This window comes from Hevea brasiliensis, chromosome 2 (genome assembly GCF_030052815.1).
Source record: "Hevea brasiliensis isolate MT/VB/25A 57/8 chromosome 2, ASM3005281v1, whole genome shotgun sequence".
NCBI lineage: Eukaryota > Viridiplantae > Streptophyta > Magnoliopsida > Malpighiales > Euphorbiaceae > Hevea > Hevea brasiliensis.
The window spans coordinates 107,435,035-107,456,657 of record NC_079494.1 but is presented as its reverse complement, the minus strand read 5'-3'; the positions used below and the strand labels follow the sequence as shown (position 1 = coordinate 107,456,657).

At 32.0% G+C, this 21,623-nt stretch overlaps 2 protein-coding genes across 5 annotated transcripts; one reads left to right on the top strand and one right to left on the bottom strand.

The window, feature by feature from the left end:
• Nucleotides 1-8,321: 8,321 nt before the first annotated feature.
• On the top strand, nucleotides 8,322-11,586 carry LOC110649183 (uncharacterized). Of its 4 annotated transcripts, none has more exons than XM_058137937.1 (4): nucleotides 8,322-8,489; nucleotides 8,580-8,697; nucleotides 9,549-9,842; nucleotides 11,205-11,341. In XM_058137937.1, exons 1-4 carry the CDS (start codon nucleotides 8,389-8,391, stop codon nucleotides 11,304-11,306), a joined length of 615 nt encoding a protein of 204 aa, XP_057993920.1. In that variant the 5' UTR covers nucleotides 8,322-8,388; the 3' UTR covers nucleotides 11,307-11,341. The 4 variants fall into 4 exon arrangements, with proteins under 4 accessions (XP_057993920.1, XP_057993915.1, XP_057993923.1 ...); XM_058137932.1 differs by having other exon boundaries at nucleotides 8,323-8,489; nucleotides 11,176-11,586; XM_058137940.1 differs by having other exon boundaries at nucleotides 8,323-8,489; nucleotides 10,054-11,586.
• Nucleotides 11,587-14,679: 3,093 nt separating this feature from the next.
• LOC110649185 (serine/threonine-protein phosphatase PP2A catalytic subunit-like) lies at nucleotides 14,680-20,564 on the bottom strand. Its single transcript, XM_021803653.2, has 6 exons — nucleotides 19,842-20,564; nucleotides 18,592-18,706; nucleotides 16,187-16,295; nucleotides 16,029-16,106; nucleotides 15,222-15,413; nucleotides 14,680-15,114 (listed from the first exon to the last, which is right to left on the bottom strand). The coding sequence occupies exons 1-6, from the start codon at nucleotides 20,092-20,094 to the stop codon at nucleotides 14,941-14,943; spliced, it is 921 nt and encodes a 306-aa protein (XP_021659345.1). The 5' UTR covers nucleotides 20,095-20,564; the 3' UTR covers nucleotides 14,680-14,940.
• Between the last annotated feature and the right edge of the window lie 1,059 nt (nucleotides 20,565-21,623).

Here is a 21,623-nt window from a genome sequence, read left to right as displayed (position 1 = left end):
CCAAGTTGTTTCTGAATATTTGTTCACTCATTTGTAATATGCTTGTTTCCATGTTTTTAAAGTTTATGCGTTGATCATGCTGCATAAGGATTAAGGGATGACCAGTTTCCTCGTTTTGTTGCCATACTCATATCAAATGTAATAGTTAGTCATCTTTCGCTTATCTCTGGGTAATTTCCAAAATTAGGATATTATGTCTGAAAATTATTGTGTCAAATGGCTAGCATCTCATTATAATTTCTTTCCACGAATGCTTATTTGAGGAGTCATCTTTATACTGGCTTTTTCACAAGTCTAGGTGTTAGCTGGAGTTGGGAAGATTTTTTGCTGACTTCATTGAGAGATATCTCAATTTCAAAGGTACTTGAGTGGAAAAGAAAACGTTATGGAGCAGGGCCTCCATTTACTGTTATGAAGTATTAAAGTTACCAAGTTAAATCACCCAAGGGACCCTCTCTAAATTCTAGCTAATGTGGGAAGTAATGAAGCTGGCACAAAAAAAAGTAGAATAATAAACCTCGTAAAGCACCTTAAAAAGGTTATCAAGTAGACTAAAATGATACTTTACCTATTTCCTCATCATCAAACAGAGAATTGATTGATTTGGTTCTTAATGCTCGATGACCCGAAGCGCAACGACACTTCTGTGTAGCTGAATCAAAATCTATCTGGATCCTTTCCGGGTGGCCAAGTCACTAGGCACAAAAGTCTAGAGGAAACAAATTATACAACAATCATTTCTCCATCTGAGAAGGCACAAACTTCTCGTGAAAACAATTAACAATTGTCCTGGGGGAGAAGGTTGAGCTTGATGGTCAACATTGTCTCCATCATACTGATATTGACCTAACCTTTTCTTCATTTGTTTTATATGTGTCGGGACCATAAAAATGGCACCTTTTTAGCCCCAGCCAGCAGAGTTTGTGCACACATCTAATGCGAAGCATGGCTTTTATTTTGTGTTCCGGGGATTAGGGGCATAGCTCGTGTCCCTTGAATGCATGAGCACATGTTCCTGACCCCACTCCTTTTGTATCGTATGAATCGGCTCATATATTTTCAATTCAATTGATGGTTTAATTGCTTGCCTTTCCCACTGCGTGAATGCAATCAATATTAGAATAGGATTCTAATATGAGCCTGCCAAACTCATCAAATTTAACAACTAGCTTGAAACTACACAATAATGAGATAATCTCCTAATCATTAGGACAATAATCTTGTTTGTATTAGTCACAAATTTATATGAGAAACGTCTATTTATTGTGTGAGATTTTATTGTCTTGAAAACAACTTTAATAAAGTTTTAAAATGATTAACCTCATTATTTGTGGTTTTGAGTTGGATATATATCTATATCAATATTTAAAAAAAAAAGTTATTAATGCATGAGCGTGGAATTAAAAAAAAAAATGTTAAGCTGGAAGTGTTGAAATCTTAAATTCCCAAACATCAAAAAGTACAATGTTCAAAGGCCCATGGGCCTTGAGGAATCTAACTTCGAGCTGCTTATTAGATTAATAATAAAAAATAAACAAATTGCTACAATATAAATCACTCGTACGTACCTTATTAATTTTTTTTTTAAAAAATTCGAATATAATCATTTCTTCTTTTATTTTATTTTATTTTTTTAACTTATTCTTCCTAAGCAGTTGCCACGTTTCCTTCCTTCATTTCTCTTCCTCCTCTTCTTCTTCCTTCTCTTCTTTTACACTCTATTTGGGAAGGGAGAAAGGGAAGAGAAAAGAAAATAAGCAAAAGAAAATAGTTTTGATATGACCATTTCTCTTGTTTGGATAAAGTTGAGAAAATAATAGGGGGAAGGAAAGTTGAGATTATTTTCCTCTATATTTTTTCTCTCCAAATCGGAGAGAAAATAAGCATTCAGAGGGCAAAGTGTGTGTTTGCATATTAAATTACTTAACTACCCTTCCATTTCTATATCTTCTTTTTCTGCCTGACGATGGCAAATGAAACCCTCTGCCAAAAATTCCTTTTCATCTACCACTGAAAAACGATTTAAGATATTTCCTTCAGTATCGATTTGCCTTCGTTATAAATTGTTACTCCAGCAAAAAAGTGAAGATTCTAAACATTGGAGAAAAATTAGTGTCTCTGCTTTTTTGTTCTTTTTCTTCTTTCTTATTGAGTGGCTATCTACCAAATCAAAAACCCTAGGTACATTTCATTATCTGCTTCTCTAGATCTTCAACTGATTCTCAATTCTTGAGTTAACTCTCTAATCTAATAAATCATCGTATGACAAGTTGCAGCGATAAGCATTTTGAAGTACTGGAGTACTGTGGTTAAGCCAAGGTTCAATGTTGGGCTTCTTTAACGACTTTCAAGCGACCGAGAGCTGGGCCTTCCAATACGGTACACTTCATATTTAATTTTTTTCCCTGGTTAGTAGGAAAGTGAGTGATTTGAGAGGAAAATTTTTCGATCTTATGCTCTGTGTGTGTGTTTTAGTGTACAGAAACTAACTGAAATGGTTTTTTGGTTTTTATGAGGATAGAATAACATTTGAATTTCATTATTTTGATTTATTTACCTTTCATGCATTCTGTTCATTGGCGAGGCTTGAGTTTTTTTTTTTTTTTTTTTTTTTTTTTTTTTTTTAAATTGGATGGGAGAGACTAAAATACGTATTATTGCTTTGTTTCCTTTTCTGTTTGGATGGCGGGAAATCATGGAGAAATTTGAGAAAAGTAAATTTATTTTTAGAGTTCTATTGTCCAGCATAAATTGATTAAGATAAAATTATCTGTTCATGTGAAGGTTTACATATTTATCTATGATTTTTTGAAATTCAATTTATGATTATGAGAACTTTCACTTCCCATACATTGTGAGCTTAACAAAAAAATCTACCTATGACCTGATGGTGTTGTTCCTATTTTATATATTATAGTTAATAATTTCAAATTGGTCACAATCATAAGAAGTTGAATACATTGTTGTATGCATAATTTGATGGACAAAAAGTATACAATTTCAATTTTTCTTTGTTGTCCATTAAGTTGTATGCTTCTGTATCCATAAAAGAGGGAAAAAGGAGAAAGATGAATGCATTATGTAATATTCAAGCTTAAGGCATTTGATAAGTCTCAAGAGGGAAAACCAGTTCTCTTAATGGAATGGCTATTGAATATCACCTGTCAGCTTTATTGATGTATAAATGATTTTTTTCTTTTGATAGCTCCTACTATGTTTGTGCTGTTTATTTAAAGAAATTGCCTAGGAAATATGCTGCAATGATATAATCACACTTATTTCCTTGATGTTGTATATTTTTCAAGTCTGATTTTTTGTACCTATTTCTTGACTCTCTTAGATGTTGTGAGATTATTTTTATTACTAGACACTTCTAACTGTGGCATATGTTTTGGCACCTTAATTTAAACATACTTGGGTCTATTTGTTTTTGATGTTCAATAACTGTTGAGAAAATGGACTATGAAACAATGTACCATCAAAGGAAACACCTTCCAGTAAAATTAATTAATTGTTGATTTGTTGTTTGACCTAGCTAGCGGCTGGTTCTAGGCCTTACAACTAAGAGTTTGGGATTGACTGCCGGGCCAGGGGGGGAGGGGGGTGAGAAATTTGATCCAATCTAAATGTTGATTTTCCTTTTTAACAAAAAAAAAATGCTAGTTTGAAGTTTATACCACCATGGACTAGTCTGGTTGAAATGAGAGGGAAAACCAGTTCCTATCTAGTTTGGGCCTATGGAAATATTTTTCCTGAACTAGATCATGGCTGGGTGTAATTGTTGTTAATATTATGGAATTATGTTCATGAGGGTGGAACTCTGTTAGAAACAAATAATAATCTTTTACAATATACATATATATAATGAAAGAAACAAAATAGCTTCTATTAGACTGGTAGAAGGCCATAAGCATGCTAACTGGTTGAGGGACAAATAAAAGAGGAACATTTGCAAAGAAAATCTGAAATGCTCAACCACAACTTAGCAAAGAGTTAGATTAAGATTAATTAATTTCTCTTATCTTCATTTATTTTATATGCGTGTGTTTATATATATATATATATATATTTATTTATTTATGACTTTGTACTAGTTTTTGTAATTTAGAAATTTGCTACACTTGCATGCTTTCTTTAGACATTTGCGGATTCTTCCTGAAGTGTTGATTAGTGCATTTGGAAAGGTGCCAACCGTGTTGAAGTCTGTCAATTCTTGAATCACATATTGAATTTGAGGTGCACAATTTCTACTTTATAATGCTTTTAAATTCATGCTACTCATTAGATATGGTATTACTTTCATTATGTTGGCTTAAATTTCATATTTAAGGTTGCCTTAAGAAATCATTAAACAAAGCAATTACGTAAAACTTAAACTTTATAAAATCTAACACAAAAAAGTATAAGTACATATAGATGTGTTTGCAATTAAATAGTTTACTTTATCTTATTATGCCATATTTTGATGCATTTATTTTTTATTATTTAGGAGTAGTGTATTAATAATTTAATTTGTAGATGGATAGGGAACATAGTGGAGAAAATTGCCTAGAAGATAATGTAGATGATGCAAGTGATGACATGTCAATATCCAATACAAATGATGGTTTAGAGTTTGAAAATATGTGGAAACATGTTATGGACACTTGGCAACGACAACGAGTGGAGGCTATAGTTCAGTTATTATGTTATATCGTTAATCTTTTATGGTTATTGAACATCCAAGCAATGATTATTGCTAAACCCTTAAGCAGTATAAATGCAGAAAGAGATGCATTACTACATAAGTTAATGCGTGAGCTCACTGCAAATGAAGTCATTTGTCGTGATATTCTTCGCATGGGTCCAGTCGCATTTGCTGAATTTTGTGGAAAGCTCAGAGCTATTGGTTTACTTAAGGACTTTAGACGTGCTACAGTGGAAGAGCAAGTAGCTAAGTTCTTACAATTTTTAGGCCAGAACTTTAGAAATCGCGCATTGGGATTTTTTTTTCCATCGATCAGGTGAGACAATAAGCCGTTATTTTCATAATGTCTTGAGAGCAGTAGTGGCACTTGAAGCCAAGTTCCTTAATCAACCAACTGGAGCTGATGTTCCCCCTCAAATTTTGAATAATAATAGATTCTATCCATACTTCAAGGTAAGCAAAATTCAGGTCAAATGAATATATATTACGTATTTTATTTAGTTACTATAACTTCTAAGAAGATCTAGGTGCATGTACTTGTCTATATAGGATTGTGTTGGTGCATTAGATGGAACACATATTCGAGTTAAAGTGCCAAGAGAACTTGCCCCTAGATTTCGTGGGAGAAAAGAATGGCCTACACAAAATATGTTAGCAGCATGTTCTTTTGATATGAAATTCACTTATGCGTTACCTGGTTAGGAAGGAACTGCCTCTGACTCAAGAATCCTAAAAAATGCATTGGATAGAGAGGACAAACTTTTAATTCCACAAGGTAAGTATAATTGAATATGGAAAGCTTTTGCATTTAAGTATGTTATTGGACAAAAATTCATTAATTTCCCCCTTTGGTAGGAAAATTTTATCTCATGGATGCTGGATTACCATTGAGGAGTGGATTAATTGCACCATATCGAGGTGTTCGTTGCCATTTGAATGAATACTCCAGACGTGGACCTCAAAATGCTAAAGAATTATTTAACCATCGTCATGCATCACTCCGTAATGTCATTGAAAGAGCTTTCGGTGTTTTTAAGAAAAGGTTTCCAATTATAGCTAGTGGCACTGAACCCCATTACTCATTTGAAACAATGAATGAAGTTGTCTTGGCATGTTGTATAATACACAACTTCTTAATGGGTGTTGATCCAGATGAAAATTTAATTGCTGAAGTTGATCGTGAGCTTATGCATGCCGAGGCTGATCACCATGTGGGCACTAGTGGTTTAGTAACGGATGCAGATTATAGAATAGAAGTTATGTTAAGGGAACAAATAGCATTGCAAATGTGGAATGACTATTATAATAACTTGTAATCACAATTACTAGCAATGTGTAACTAGTATATATGATCTCTTAACATTAATAAGTAAATATATATTGCTAAGATATTTATTGTTATTATATATACATGTGTGGAATACAATTTACATTCCAAGTTTAATATCTTCTATTCAGCAAAAATATGTTATGTAATTTTCTTGCAGATAAAAAATGCCAAGAAGGAAAAAGATTCCAAACTAGGAAAGTTCAATGTCAGTAAGAGACCATGTGGTATGGACAAATGAAATGGACAATGTGTTGATAAATGCTATGTTGGAAGAAGATCATAAGGGAATCGACCTGAAGGAACATTGAATACTAGAGCTCTTGACAATATGCTACAAGTGTTAAGGGCAGCATTTGGCCCTGTAATTCAAAAATCAAACATTAAGAATCGAATGAAGACCTTGAAGAGAATCTTTGCTGAGTGTAAGGATTTATTTCATGGTCTTAGTGGCTTTACTTGGAATCCTGTAACAAAATTGTTTGAAGCTACTTTTGATGTTTAGGAGCAATTAATTCAGGTAAAGGTTATAATATTTATAAGAATATATTGAGTTAAAGTTTAGTAGTATAATTTATATGCTTTTGCATTAATTTAGATTTGTTTAAGTAATTATTTACTTAATAAAATGGTATTTTTTTTTAATTTAGGAAAAACTAGAAGCACGCAAGTGGATGCATACACCAATTAATAATTATGACAAGCTATATGAGCTTTATGGTAACCAAAGAGCTACAGGTGAATATGCAGAAAGTGCAAGAGAAAATGTTAGACGCTGGCAACGGGAGGGAAGTTCATCTCAAATTGATTTGAATGACACATTTGAAAATGTCATAATGTCTGACAGTGAGTTCAATTGGGCTAATGAGGTCACTGATAACAATACGAATAGTCCTGAACCTTCACTTCATTCTCAGGGCACTTCTTCTAGAGGTTATAAATGCAAAGTTTCAATGATGGAGATGTTAGAAAAGCAATATGAAAGGTTAAATAGTAGAATTGAAAGGGTGTCAGAAGTCTTAGAAAGAGGAAATGCTATTGCAGAAAAGTCTCTTGCAATTCTTGAAAGTGGTTGACCCCATTATTATAAAGAGGAAGAGTTATTTACAGAGTTGGAATTAATAGGGGTCCATCCAGATTTCGTGATGACAGCTTATTGTTACCTTTCAAAAAATCCATCAGCAACAAGGTCATTTTTTGGTGTTCCACGTGCAAGGCGTTTGAAATGGTTGATGAGAGTTGTGAATGACAAGTGTTTTAAAGATGAAGGCTAATTGACTGTATGTTGTTTAACTGATGATATTTAGTGTTATGTGAATTTATTTTGTATGTAATATTAAGCATAAATGATAGTATTTTGATTTATATGTATAAATTTTAATGGTTAATAAGACATACCATCAATATTGGAATTAGATTTTGCTTGAAACAATAGCAGCAATAGGCAATGTTAATTATGGCTATAGGAATGCCAAGCATCTAAGTATTGTAAGAAAATTAATTGTATTATGTGATCTATAAAATCTATTATATTATTTTTTATTTAGGAAAGAAATATTATTATATTATTTGTGTTAATCTTATCTCCGTCTATATTACATGAAAAAGTAGAAAGGATGAGGGAATTATTATTATTATTTAAATAGTTTAATTGTATTATTATTTATGAATTTGCTAGTATATAGTAAAAATATAATTTATAAAAGAGGATAAAATGGTAATTTATATTATTTTCTTTCCACTCAATCTCTTTCCAAACAAAGGAAAATAAATTTATTTTTCTTTCATTCCTCTTTTATTTTTCATTTATCCAAACATGAGAAAGGAAAATAAGAGAGGGAAAATAATTTTATTTTCCCTCTCTTATTTTCCTTCCTCCCCTTCAAAATATCCAAACATACTCTTAATCTTCTTCGTTTCTTATTTATTTATTTTTTTTAAACTTTGAATTCTATTTGCAGAGATCTGTTTGCAAATAGATCATATTATGGATTTTTTATTTTTATTTTTTTAATTTAAATTCACAGAGGCAGGAGCAGACGAATTTTTTTTTTATTATTATCATTGCAAGAGCTAAGTTACACATAAAATTCATTTGAAAATTAGCTACCTACAATAATTGACCACATATTTTGAGTGCTGAATGCTGTAAATTCAAACAATGCTTGCAATTGAATTGAATGTTGTTAAAAATAAAAAAGTGTAATTATAATAAAAATTTATTAAATATATAATGAGACATAAATTATTTTAATATTTTATATTATTTTTATTATTGCAAATCAATATAAATTATTACCAACCATTATATCTGAACAAAAAAAAAAAAGGGGCAAAACCATTCACAAGTGAAACGCAGAGAAATAGAAGAGAGATGGAGCCATGGAATTCACAAGTGATTCTCCCTCTCCTTGTATACTTGGTAGCTGTGGCGCTACTCTGTGCATCTTCCATTCACGCCTCTGATCACGCAACGTAAGCAATTTTGCCTTTAATCTAATCAAATTAAAGTTCAAATTTTGGATGCTGATTTTTATTTTTATTTTTTCCCCCTTTTTGATACAGAAATGGAGGCGTTGGGCGCAGATTGTTACTTGGTTTGAAAGAGAAACCTCGCGGAACTAACCTTACCTTCGATTGCTCTCCTTCTGGCGCCTGCGTTCCCTGCCTCTACTCTGAGAAGGTTTTTCGCCTCAATTGGATTCTTTTTCTTTGTGTGTTGGATAAATGTTTGCATTTTCAATTGATTTAGCTGAGAAAGTTTTGGGCATAAGAATTGTTCAATTGATTTTAGTGATTCTCCGTCAATTTCTTAATTTTTTTGAATCAAATACCATAAGCATAATTATGTAGGTACAAGAATGAACTGTTTCACCAATGAGCTTAGTGGTACTGGAGTAAAACAAAAATGAACAGTGTCTTTTTAATTTAAGCCTGCACCATAATTTTAGAAAATTGAAAGGCGTGCATCGAGTTTATGTAGGGTACAGAGGATCTCTTGTAAAAGTTGGAAATTTGTGCTTCAATTTGTTCAATCAGAGTCCTTTTACATATCCATTGAGAATAAAAAAAGAAAAAAAAAACTTTTAACCAAACACAAATCTTGTTTGTTGAGTCTCATAAAATTCTACAAGAAAATGCAAATTCCTTTGTGTTATGCAAGCTTTTGCATATGAAAAGGAAAATTATGAAACATATATATCTCAACTATACTGTCTTATAACTATTCTTCTGTCTGTTATGAGCCAAAAAAATTCCATATTTTGCTTATGATTAATTAGTTTGAATCATCATATCTCAGCATTCAAATTGTGATAGTTGAGGAGCCACCCATGTGTGCTTTCATTTCACATTTCTTGGTTAATGCATACTGTGGGTGACATTTGATACTCATGCAAATAATTCATATTTCTAAATCATAAGTGATGGTATATGCATTGTAAAAATACTGTTTTCTATTGGTAGTATCTTGTTTAGTTTTGGAGATTCTGTAGGCTGGTGAGCATGCTGTATTCATTTTCCTCTCTCTTGTAGAGTGATGAAAAATATCGTTGCAGTGAGACTGGTTATCGAATCCCTTTAAAGTGTGTTGAAATTAAAGTTGGCACAAAGTATGGAAATGAGAACAAGTCTCAGAATAGTCGATCCACTATAGAGATCTCTCATGAAAATGCAAATGCACATGTAATGTTGCATGACACTGTTTCAAACCATAGAAGTTTACTGGATGATTCATCCACATTAGAGGATGGATCACAGGCTTACATTACTTATAGAAGCTGTATAACACCGGTTAATGAAGAGAAGTTGTCAGTAGTTGGTTTTGAGGTACGTTAATGTCATGTTTTATGCCCCTTCTCTTTGTGCAATCTGATTATGTTTTTTAGGGCACTCAATTATTATGCAAGGGCTCTTGTGCAAATAATGAGATTCATCACGAAATTTTGCTCCACTATCATTGAACTGCCTAATACTATTAGGATCAAATAGTGTTAAATATTGGGTCAAAATGTTCCGATAAATCTGATTTTTTTTGCAGTATGCCCTTAGCCATGGCCTATAGCAGTTGAAGCTTGATCCTTTAATTGCAATTATATGTTTATTTACAATGCAAAAGAGAAGGTGACCTGTGTTTCTTCATACTTATCTTTATTCTCGATACAAACATAGCATAAACATTGTTTGTGAGTAAGATATGAATTTAGAATGTCATTCTTGAAAGTTTTAATATTGCCTCGTATCTTCATGTTTCTTTTTAACTGTTTCAAATCATAGATGTTGACCATTTCCTCATCAATACTGTAGCCAATATGATATATAGTAAACAATGAACCCCTTAAAATGGAGCCTTAAGGGTTTAACTTATGTGGGTTTGCAGTAGAAATGCCTGTTGTTATGATGATTCTGAGTACTTGTATTAGCATTGATGTAGAACCTGGGAATTAGATATCAAAGGAAACGATTTCCTAAGGGAAAGGAAACGATTTCTCAATAATAATCGTTGTTAAAAGCTACTAAATAATAGAAACTAGCCCTATTTAAAGAGTTGAAAACTGAATCACATTAGGATTTTAGAACCTAATTCAACCCTAGTTTGGAATACTAAATAAGATAAACTAGGTAATAATAGACCTAGCAGTAATAAACTTCCTAAGCAATAGAAACTCTAAATAAAACTTTCTAATTTTACATGGGAAAAAACTCCTGATTCTAATCTTCCTATACTGCATCAAGTATTCAATTCCTTTTTCAAGGAAAAAAAATGTGTCTTCTCTTTTTTGACATGCAAGTAATTTATAGATTTACCAGACAAAAAGAAAAGAAAAGAAAGAACTCAATCTGTAAGCATGACATGTCACATTGTTTACTTGGAAATTATGAATTAATGAATTTTAGAAAGTTGACAGAGGGAGAGAGATATTTAACTATTGAATCATGAATCTTATTAGAACAGAGCAAAGAAGGTTCAAATTTTAAAGGAAACACTTTGAACATCTTCTTTTCATTTACAGTACTTCCATTTTGTAATTGATAAGTGCAAAATTGTTATGAATAATGCAAGTAATCTACGGGAATTTAATATCCTTTTTGTTGATATCTTATAAATAATAAAGTGCATAATGTGAGTATTGATGCTTGGGCTAGTAATCATGTTGAGCAGGGGATTGTTTTGTGTTTGTTCTGCCTAAGTGGTTGGACTGTGTACTTCCGAAGAAAGCAGACAGTTACCGTGTCAGGAGCTGGGGGAGGGAGGATTCAGATGAACTCCAGGTTCTAATTCAAAGTTTCTAGTTTTAAGACTATGTCCTCTATTTGAAGTCCGATTTTAATGATGAAAAAAGTTTTAATGCTGCTGAGTTTCGCATATAATGGAGGGTCAACCGTGCACTATTTGCAGCTTGCAATTGGTTTTGTTCTTATTCTCTTTTTTGTAGTGAAATGGCTAGTTTTTCATTTTTATGTGTAATGATTTTTCTGAATTATAGCCTCTGTATAACCATTGTATCATAGATAAAAAGTTTCTATAATTGTATTTATTTGGCAACAAATGGGAAAAGTACCTATTATATTATGTTTGCTTGAAAGATCTCATTTGATTGCATGTTGCCAATGATAGATAAAATTGTAATTTTATTTTGGACCCTGATAAAAGAGTAAAATATAAATTAGTTACATGTTAAAAATTATGAGTTAATCCTTATATGTTTTTTCGTGAAAATTGATTTGGTCTCTATCGTTCCGTCAACAAAACAAAATGTTCTTTTCGTTATATATTTTTTTGGGAATTTCAAATGGCAAAATGTTTAATTTCTGAAAATTTTAATTTAACTTATTTTTAATTTTTTTAAATTAATTGAAAATTTTCAATTAAAGCTTAATGCAACTTACAAATTAAAATTTATGAGTTAAATTTTTTATTTTTTTTATTTAAATAAAAAATTAAGAAATTCAATTTTTTAATTTAAATTTATTGATTTAAACTTAAAAGTGACTTAAGTTTAATTTCTTAATTCGTTTATTTTTTAGATACACTAAATTTAAATTGAAATTTTTATATCAATTTAAACAAAAAATTTTGAAAATGCTAAATTTAAATTTCCCGGTAAGTATAGGGATAAAATTAAGTTTTAAGCCATTTCGAAAATTACCTTGAGGCCTTGTAATCTACGCCCTTTACCTCCCCATTCTCTTGCGTATTCCTCTCCTTATAGCTCCTTCGACTCTCCCATTCTTAGTTCTACTCAAAGGGAGAAAAGCAGAGCCATGGAAGCTCCACGGATGAAAATTTTACTTTTTCTCTCCCTTTTATCTCTGCAAAATCATAAACCTCCAACAATTTTTACTCTCACAAACCCTAAAACCCTCTCCCCTCCCCTCTGTTGGAGTCCCATATTAGCCGATTACAACAAATTGAGACAGAATATATATCAAGGGAGAGCCAAACCCAATGGGTTTAAATCATTTTCCTGAAAGTAACTGCAAATTTAACAACTAGACTTTGCCTGACAGTTTTCAACATTCTTTGGATAAAAGAAAATTTCACATGTATGAGAACAGTCCACAATCCAGAATTCAAAAGATGCCAGATAGATTCATTGGCTAATAAAAGAACTAAAGAAATCAAACTCTAGATGGGCCAGAATATGCAATTCAATTGACAATTAAATTTATAAACTTGAGTTTATTTTAGTTGTACTGAAGGGGAGCGTTGAAATGAATATCTGCCATTACAAAAATATGTAGTAAAAAAGTTTAGCGGAGGCAACACGAAACTCAATAAGTGGACCTTGGCCATAGACTTCACACTTTTGGGGTCAAAAAATTTCACATCCTCCCTGATCTTCCGCCCCTCTGCTCTTCCTCACAAATCGAATTCTTGTATCCCAATCATGACCACCTTTTTTTTTTTCTTTTTAACCTTCCTGGAAGTGGATTTGAATGGGGACTCCAAGTCCAGCTCCAGCCATTGCAATTGTAGCAACAACATACTCACATTGCAATTTATAGTAGCAAAATGCACCCTCGTTTTATTTCCATGTCTCACGGCAGAAAATGGATCAAATTCCGATTAGAAACGAATTTTGTGAAAAGAATATTAGCTAAAAATCAGATGTCATTGCAGCTCTAAGCTCTAAAGAATGCTCTTTTGGTGCATAATACACCACAAAAGTAGAATTAAAAAGGGATTCGATTGATGGGCAATAAGGTATGCTCCAGTTGGGTGTAAATTGTCGCAACTCGGGTTAACCTGAAGAGACCAAGTAGAGAAGCTGATAGTTTTCCAAGCAGAGAGAACCAGAGAATCATAAAAGCATTGAAAATTGGATGATTTGGAGATGGGTTTTGGAAGAGGAAGAGAATTTAAAAAACATTGGTAATGTAATGCTGAAATATATTGGGTTGGTAGACCCAGTTGTGGCCATAAGGGCTCTAGTGTCGTCGGATTTTGTGAATTTTGTTGATTTAGTTATTTGCTTCTTGATTTGTTATTGTGATTTTGTGAAGAGAGAGAGAGAGAGTATGAAGGGAAAAGAGAGAGAGAGAGAGAAAAAGAGACAGAGAGAGAGAGAGAGAAAAAGACTGAGGGATGGATGGAGGGGTTTACATAGGGTCCAGAGGCCTATTGACGCCTTGAACCGATTTGGGATCGGTCAAGGTTAAGCTTGGAATCGCCTGAGTCAATGATTCTAGGCTTGAATTGACTATGGGGTCAATTAGGGCCCTTCCTAAGGAATTATATTCAAGCCACTGATTTAGTCTGGTTCAAATCAATTATCTAAAATTATGTGGCGATTTTAAAGAGCACTAAGTGGACAAAATCGAATTCAAACTAGAACCAAAACCAACAAAAATTGAAATTGAGACCATTATTAATTCGAGCTTGAATCAGGATTACAACCAATTAAAATCAAATTAGTTAAGTGCGATTATAATTCAGTCCCTTCCCAAGCACTAAATCGTCAATTCTAGTCCGCAACTAGCTCAAATCATACATTAGCCTAGGGTTAAAAATGAAATCTTAACACCAAATTATTTTTTAATTAAAAATACAAGATTAACATGTATTTTAATCTCTCTCAATAAAACCCCTGGAAATTGTTACGCCCCAAATTCTAGTAAAATTTAACTTCCTTGATATGCAACTCATTAGTTATTATCCCAATTATTTTTTATATATATAAGAGGTTCTAAATTAAGTCTTTTGTCTTTCTTAAAAATAATTATGCTAATATAAACTCATTTATAATTTTATGTTAAAAAAAATGATATTTAGCAGAGCCAAATTGAAAAGAGTGAGTATAAAGTGAGAAAAAATATAAAAAATTTATTTATATATATATATATATATATATATATATATATATAAGTACGTAATATTCAAGTAAATAATAGCTCTCCACAAGGACGACTTCACCTCTTACCTTATAAGTAAAATCTATATGAGATCGGCTGCAAGTGATACATTGGCAACAAATTTAAAAGGAAGCCAATAATAATTTCTACCTCATAGGCCTGCACGGCTTGCAGTATCCCTTGCATGGTTGCATATAAGCAGAAGAAGAGGCATAAAGAAGCCCACAACCACAAGGGGTGTAACGAGTGTCACATCAAACACAACTTGTTCGCCCAAAAACCAGCAACTCTCTACCGTAAAATTGCAAAATTACAGAACACGATATATCATGTTATTGCTGCTTCCTTCTGAAAATATACAAGAAATAAGGCCTTTGGTGCCTTCTGTCAACTTTCCTATGGGTTTACTTGAGCACATTAATAAAGCAGCAGCAGCAGGACAAACTCCAAACAAAGAATAATGATGTGGATCAATCCCACCTTAAACAACAAAAAATCCTCTTTTTTAAGACACATCTACAGTGATACAGCAGCAAACAAGGTTTACAAACAGAAGGCAGAAATATGAAAATTATAAAAAATAATCAGGGGTCTTGCGCGTGGTGTCAGGTTCAATTTGCCGAGGTGCAGGATCAAATTGAAGGAAGTTCTGGTCCATGTTCTCCCCAATCTCGAGAATTGCAGCCATATTCCCACACCGGTAGCAATAGTTTGGTGCACTAAATACAGTAACCACATTCTTTTCCTGAAGAGAAATTAAAGTAACAATCAATAACATCATTTATTTTACATAATTTTTTGTGTGCGAGGAAGAACATATATTTAAGTAATGTCTTGTCTGGCTTCATTCACCTGACACCAATTGTATCCTTCCATGACGAGCTGGTGCGCTCGTGAAATCAGAGTGAGCCCATTGGTATGGTTGAATTGAGCAGCTATATCCTGTCCAAATGTATAGCCAGCACCACGAGGAGATATTCCCCAACCACATCGATCATCTGGGTCAGACCACAAGAGATCACACATAGGTCCTTCATGTGGAACCTACTTGTGTAGAGAAAAAGATAAAGATGTGATCATTTTCAGAGTAATAAAAATGAAGAAATCTAGAGGCTAGCAATATATAAAATCATAGAACTACTACTAGACTAGTGAATTGTGCATACATGCAAATTAATGAAGGAGATGTTTTAAATATAGATTGCAGTGGGGAAAAAGGAAATGCGATGTAGTGATATTAATTCAATCCCTAATGAAAAAAGAACAGTAATTATAAGATAAAACTAGATAAAATCACTGACTTAATGCTAACTAAACTTCAATCTATCTTGCAAGACCTATTCTTTACTCCCTAAAAAACTTAAAATAGTTGTTTATTTAACACAAATGGTACCAAATTTTAGCTTTTACTTCAGTTTTAGACTAAATATTGAGTTCTGGACAACCTGAGTCACCAAAGTGTGGAGTTATTAAAAGTGCACTAAAGTACAAAATTTTACAGGCTGCTATTTTTTGCAAGCCACAAAAGTAATCATAATGTATATCATTTAGGCTAGTCTTCAAATTTGTAAGCATAACAAGTACAACATGTTTAGATGTATTCCTTCAGCCATATTTTGTTAAGAGCCTAGTTCAAGAGTTGAGAGCAATTAACTGTACCTCTTGTATACGGTCCAAAGCTCGGATATTATCTAATGTATCCAAAGATGGTGAAAGTCCACCGTGCAAACAGAAGATCTGCAAGACAAAATTCTGGCAGTCAGTCTTTCCATTCACTTACATTAAGCAAAATAGTCTGCAATATTTGTAACTCCAACCTGACTCTCAATAAGGGCTGTAAGAGGTAGATAATCGAAAAGATCTGTGAAATACTTCCACACATTGGCATTTCCATATTTTCTCAAGCACTCATCATAGAAACCATACCTGAAAGTGGAATAAAAACCACGACCATAAGAATTGCAATTGAAATAGTTAACAATCACATGAATGGTCATGCATGCATGAGACTAAAAAAAAAAAACTCCTGGCTCTAGCAGATAATAATAAACAAATTTTATTGCAAATAATAAAGATGACTGTCTTAACAGTTATCTCATCTATATCTAGAATCCTTTTTTTCTTATGTTGGTTGGTTATAAGCTCTCATGACATCTATAATTTAACTTTTTTCTACACAAGAAGAAGGTTTGGTTCTTTTTCTTTGGACTTTTTTCAGTGACTGTAAAAATACTCAACTTGCCAAATCTCCCTAGTCTACCACCTTTTTAATCTTCTATAAGTTACTGATAACTCTGACAACAATCAAATTTGTTCACTGCCAGTATTGTCACTCTAGTATTACTACCCTTTATCTGCCTTGGGTGATAGAGCTGAGCACAGCATCCAACAATTACCACTCCCAAAAAATAGTCATCAAATAGGCCCAGAATATTTCTGATGCCTGGGTGGCAATTTGACACCCATATGGGTGGCAATATAATATGGAAAAATAAATGAATTAAAGTTACCAAAGGAAGGTATAGGAGTCAAATCAAAATTGTTGACATACTTAACCGGGACTTAAAAGTTGGGTGCAGGTCCATAATATCATCAAAGGATAAGATATATTAATCGCAAACAATAGTTTTCTACAAAGTAGTCATTCATCATTACCTATAACCAGTGACGCAAAATCTCTTGTGATTTGGGAATAGAAGATTCCTTTGCATAAAGTTTATGGATGCAGTGGCTTCATAATTCAATTCAATGGGATTGTGGGAAAGATTCTCTTCTACACTGACAAGATTTTCTGATACACCCACTTTATTACTAAATAATCACTACCACAGTCTAATGACACAGTACCCTATAAACCCCACCAATGGGGAGCTATTGGACAGGTTGACACACAAGGCCAGAAATACGACATTTTGACATTTATGCTCAAGCACCACATCTTTTAGTGTCAATCATGGTTTTGAATCACAATTGCGGCCGTGTTCGCGGTCACGATCGTGAGTAATAAAAATGAATCTGTAATAGTCGTAACGTAACAATGAAATTTATTACAATGCAAACTTTTTTAAAAACTTTACAAAAATATAAAATGAATAAATTTTTAAAAATATAATTAAAATTAAGATATATAATTAAATAATATGTACAAATGTATCAAATAAAGACATTAGAACTATAATTCTTATACATCATTAGTATTAATCAATTTAAAACTAAAATAATTAAGAAAATAGTTAATAACTAACCTTATTACCACCAAAATAATTATCTAAGAGATTTTTAATTATCTTAACTTTGATCCTAGGACTACAGAGTTCCGATCATCAGCTTATATTGTAAACTTATTTATTATGTAATTAGGAATTAGATTATTTAACTTGCTAAGTAATTAGGTTGTAAACTTATTTACTATTCAATTTTAAAAATCAATTTTAATAGTTAATTTTATGATTTTTTTTTTTTAATTTTATCTTGCCAAAGCCTAAATTTACACTTTGCAAACATTATTCAAACTTAAAATTTTCTTCGATATTATTTCATAATTATTTATGTATTTACCTAAAAATATTCAAAAAAAACTAAAAATTAGAAAAAATAAATAACACATCCTTCCGTCTCCTTTACTTCAAAACTAACTTGTCTATTTGATGATCCATGCTCGTAAGCTAAAAAATTTGTAAGGAAATGAATGATTTCACCTGAGTTGGTTGTAGAGAAAATTTAAAGAAAGTTGAGAGAAAATGGCTTAGTTGCCTAGAGAGAATGAAAAAGTGCTAAATAAATGAGCCAAAATAGTTTTTTACTTAAAAAAAGTTTTCTCTACAGCATTTCACATGAAAGAAATCTAAACAAGTCAAGAATGCTAAAAAAGTAACGACTGTTATGACCATTACATAACGGTCAGCAACGGTCGTTACCTTTAAATAACGCTGGTAATGGCCTTTATAATTATAAATTTAAAAATTTGATAATAACAGTAACGATAAGTAAAAAAGCTTTATATAACGGCAGTTATTAAAACCATGGTGTCAATATTTCAAAATAAAGAGTTCCACTATGCAATAAAGAATGCAGTACAAAATTCCAGCAACTTGTGAGCCAATCAACAAACTATAACTCATAAAATATAGAAACTAGCTGCTCCTGCAGAATATATAATAGCATAATTCAAATGGTAAAATAACATTCAGACTTGATTTGATAGAGATAAACATAATCTTACACTTGAGTGATCTGCCTGCTTTCATGATTTCCCCTAAGAATTGTAATTCTATCTCTGTAACGAACTTTCAGGGCCACTAAGAGTGTGACAGTCTCCACTGAATAGTACCCACGATCTGCATTGATGTAATTGACGAGATTACAAATACTTTTATAGAGTCAATAACTTTACAAGAAATGTAGCAAGCTACCCATGTCCAACATGGTTTAACCATTGAAATAGGCAGTAATCATTGATACTAACGCTGTGACCTAATCATCCCCCTATCAATTGCTAAGCATATCCTCAGCTCAGTCAATAGAAATTTGGGCTCATAATTAGAGCACCACTCAAGTCAATCAATAATGCTTTGGTGTTTTTGAGAGAAAAGGATGGAAAAGAAAAGAAAAGAAAAGAAATATCATTTCTCTATTTTCTTTTATTTGGATAGCAATTAGAGGAAAGAAAAAGAAAAGAGGAGAAACAATGAAAATTAGATTTCCTCATTTCTCTCCAAACCTTATAAAAATTTCTCTCCAATTCGAATTGTAAAGGAGGAGAAGAAAGTGAAAAAAAAATTATAAAGGTTGAAATTGTGAATGGGCCCTTACACCATTCTTTTCTTTTTTATCCACTTCCTCACATAAGGTTACCAAACAATATAATGTAAATTAATTTCTCTTCTTTTTCTCTATTTAATTTGTTGTAATTTCCATTGCACAATTAAGGAAAACAAAGGCTCATAACCCAACAAAACATACCATCTCTAGAGCATCCTCTCAGCAGCTAATCAGAAATTCATAAATCAGAATCGCGGACTATTTTTTTAAAAAAAAAAAAAAAAACTAATATAATAATAATAATAATAATAATAATAATAATAATAATAATAATAATAATAATAATAATAATAAATCAACTATAAACGATAGAGCCCATATCTCTATCAGTTTTCAGATTCCACGATAAGGTCTTAAAACAATTCCCTTTATTGGGCAATTAGAACACAAACTAAAAAAAAAAAAAAAACATTTATAGCAGTAGAACGAAATCCTCATATATGAGGGTCCAAAAATATAAAATCAACTCTTCATTGATCATATCAATACACACAAATTTAAATAAATAGATAAATCTATGTCAAATTCAGAATTCGAATCCTCATTCGTTTCCAAATCCATCTACGAAGCAAATTTTAAAAAATAAAATAAAAATCAAGGTCCAGAATTTTGTATACGGAAAATAAGTATAAAAATGAATCGAAAACAGACCTACATAGTCGCCCATGAAGAGATAATTGGTATCAGGCGCATTCCCTCCTATCCTAAAGAGCTCGATGAGATCGTAGAACTGCCCGTGAATATCACCGCAAACGGTGACCGGACATTTCACTGGCTGCACGTTCCACTCCTCGACGAGAATCGCCTTGGCTTGATCACAGAGAGTCTTGACCTCGGCCTCCGGCAACGGCTTGCACTCCATGAGGTGTTCGATCTGACGGTCCAGATCCCCGTGAGACGGCATCCTCTCCGGTCCACAAAGATCGTTCGTACGGTCAACAACAATATTCTCAATCGGAATCGAATCAGATTATACTCGTAAAAGATTCCACGACTAACGATCTGTGGCACCGGTTTTGTTCCCAAAACGAATCGTTTTTGTGGATCTCTCTATCATCCCCTCTCTCTCTCTCTGTGTGTGCGTTCTCTTCTCTGCCAAATGACAATTTTTTGAAATAAAATCGTGTTTTTTGTTTGGTTTTATTTTATCAAATATTATTGCAAAAATGACAGAATAAAAAAAAAATAATCGAAAAAAAAAAAAAAGAAGAAGAGGGACGGAGCTGAGGCTGCGAAATGAAACTCAAATGCACATGAAATTGAGGATTTTGGATTTTTATTTATTTATTACGGAAGTTTCTGTCAATATTGTAAGGAGGAGAGCGCAGGATTTCTTTCTCTCTCCGGTGGCTCCGCCGAGTCAAAATCGTAAAGCGATTGACACGCGTCAGTCCAATTGCCCTTTTCTTAAATTTAAAAAATTATTAAATATACTCGAAAACACCAAATTTTAATGTTGGTTACGACCACATAAATATAAGTCATTTTATAAATTATAAATATGAATAAAGTAACACATGCTCTTACCCTTGTGTTCAACATTTGCATAGCTAATTGCATAATATTTTTTTTTCTTGAAAGATTTTTAAATAAATTTAGTTTACCATATCATTTATATATTGCATTTGCCTATAATTATATGAATATTAAAGGATAAATAAAAAATTAAATCACATATTTATACATAATTTTATCATTAGATATGGTAGATTAAGTGTGTAATTTTTTTTCTTTTTAATTTTTTTTAATATATTACATATTGCAAGTGTCAAATAATAAAAAAATTATTTCCTCTTTCTCAGTCGCATTTCTCACTTATTCAGCCTCTCTCCCTCTGACATGGTATGCAGTACAAAAAAATTAACATACGATCAAACCCTTAAAAATAAATAAGATATAATTTAATACTTTAAAATAAATATGACTTAATTTAAAGTCTAAAATAAATAAAGCAAAGATAATTTTATAAAAAATAAACTTCATTGAATAAATATTAAAAACTTCAACATAATAATAATAAAATCGGTATTTATAGAGTTTTAAATCCTAATATAATTAGTAATAAATTAAAAAGTTCTAATCTAAGTAGTAAAATTATTTAATGACCTACACTAAATAAGAATAATATTTTAGAGTCCTCAATAATCTTGGAAATATATATAAAATTTGTCTAGGAAAATAAAAAAATATAATTAAAATAGAAATTCTTGTGAAAATGGGAAAACTCAGGTCCTTCGAGTTTGATCTTGATTTGTGCACCGTGTCATTTACTCGCATTTTTTAAAAATTTTGACCTTAAATTTTAATCAAAAGTCCATTGGTAGAACAAGAAATATTGGATGATATTAATAAAATGTCTTGAACAAAATTGAGTTGAGGAATTCAATGTCTTCCTTTGCATCTTTAGAAATATCTGGAGAAATAAAATCAACA

Bases quoted from the DNA above. Each gene is read 5' to 3' on its own strand.
- LOC110649183 (XM_058137932.1), top strand. From the start codon at position 8,389: ATGGAGCCATGGAATTCACAAGTGATTCTCCCTCTCCTTGTATACTTG. The intron at 8,490-8,579 runs GTAAGCAATTTT...TTTTTGATACAG, and splicing joins CACGCCTCTGATCACGCAAC to AAATGGAGGCGTTGGGCGCA. The intron at 9,843-11,175 runs GTACGTTAATGT...CATGTTGAGCAG, and splicing joins TGTCAGTAGTTGGTTTTGAG to GGGATTGTTTTGTGTTTGTT.
- LOC110649185 (XM_021803653.2), bottom strand. From the start codon at position 20,094: ATGCCGTCTCACGGGGATCTGGACCGTCAGATCGAACACCTCATGGAG. The intron at 18,707-19,841 runs GTCTGTTTTCGA...ACATCAATGCAG, and splicing joins CTTCATGGGCGACTATGTAG to ATCGTGGGTACTATTCAGTG. The intron at 16,107-16,186 runs GTTGGAGTTACA...TTTGTCTTGCAG, and splicing joins CAGCCCTTATTGAGAGTCAG to ATCTTCTGTTTGCACGGTGG.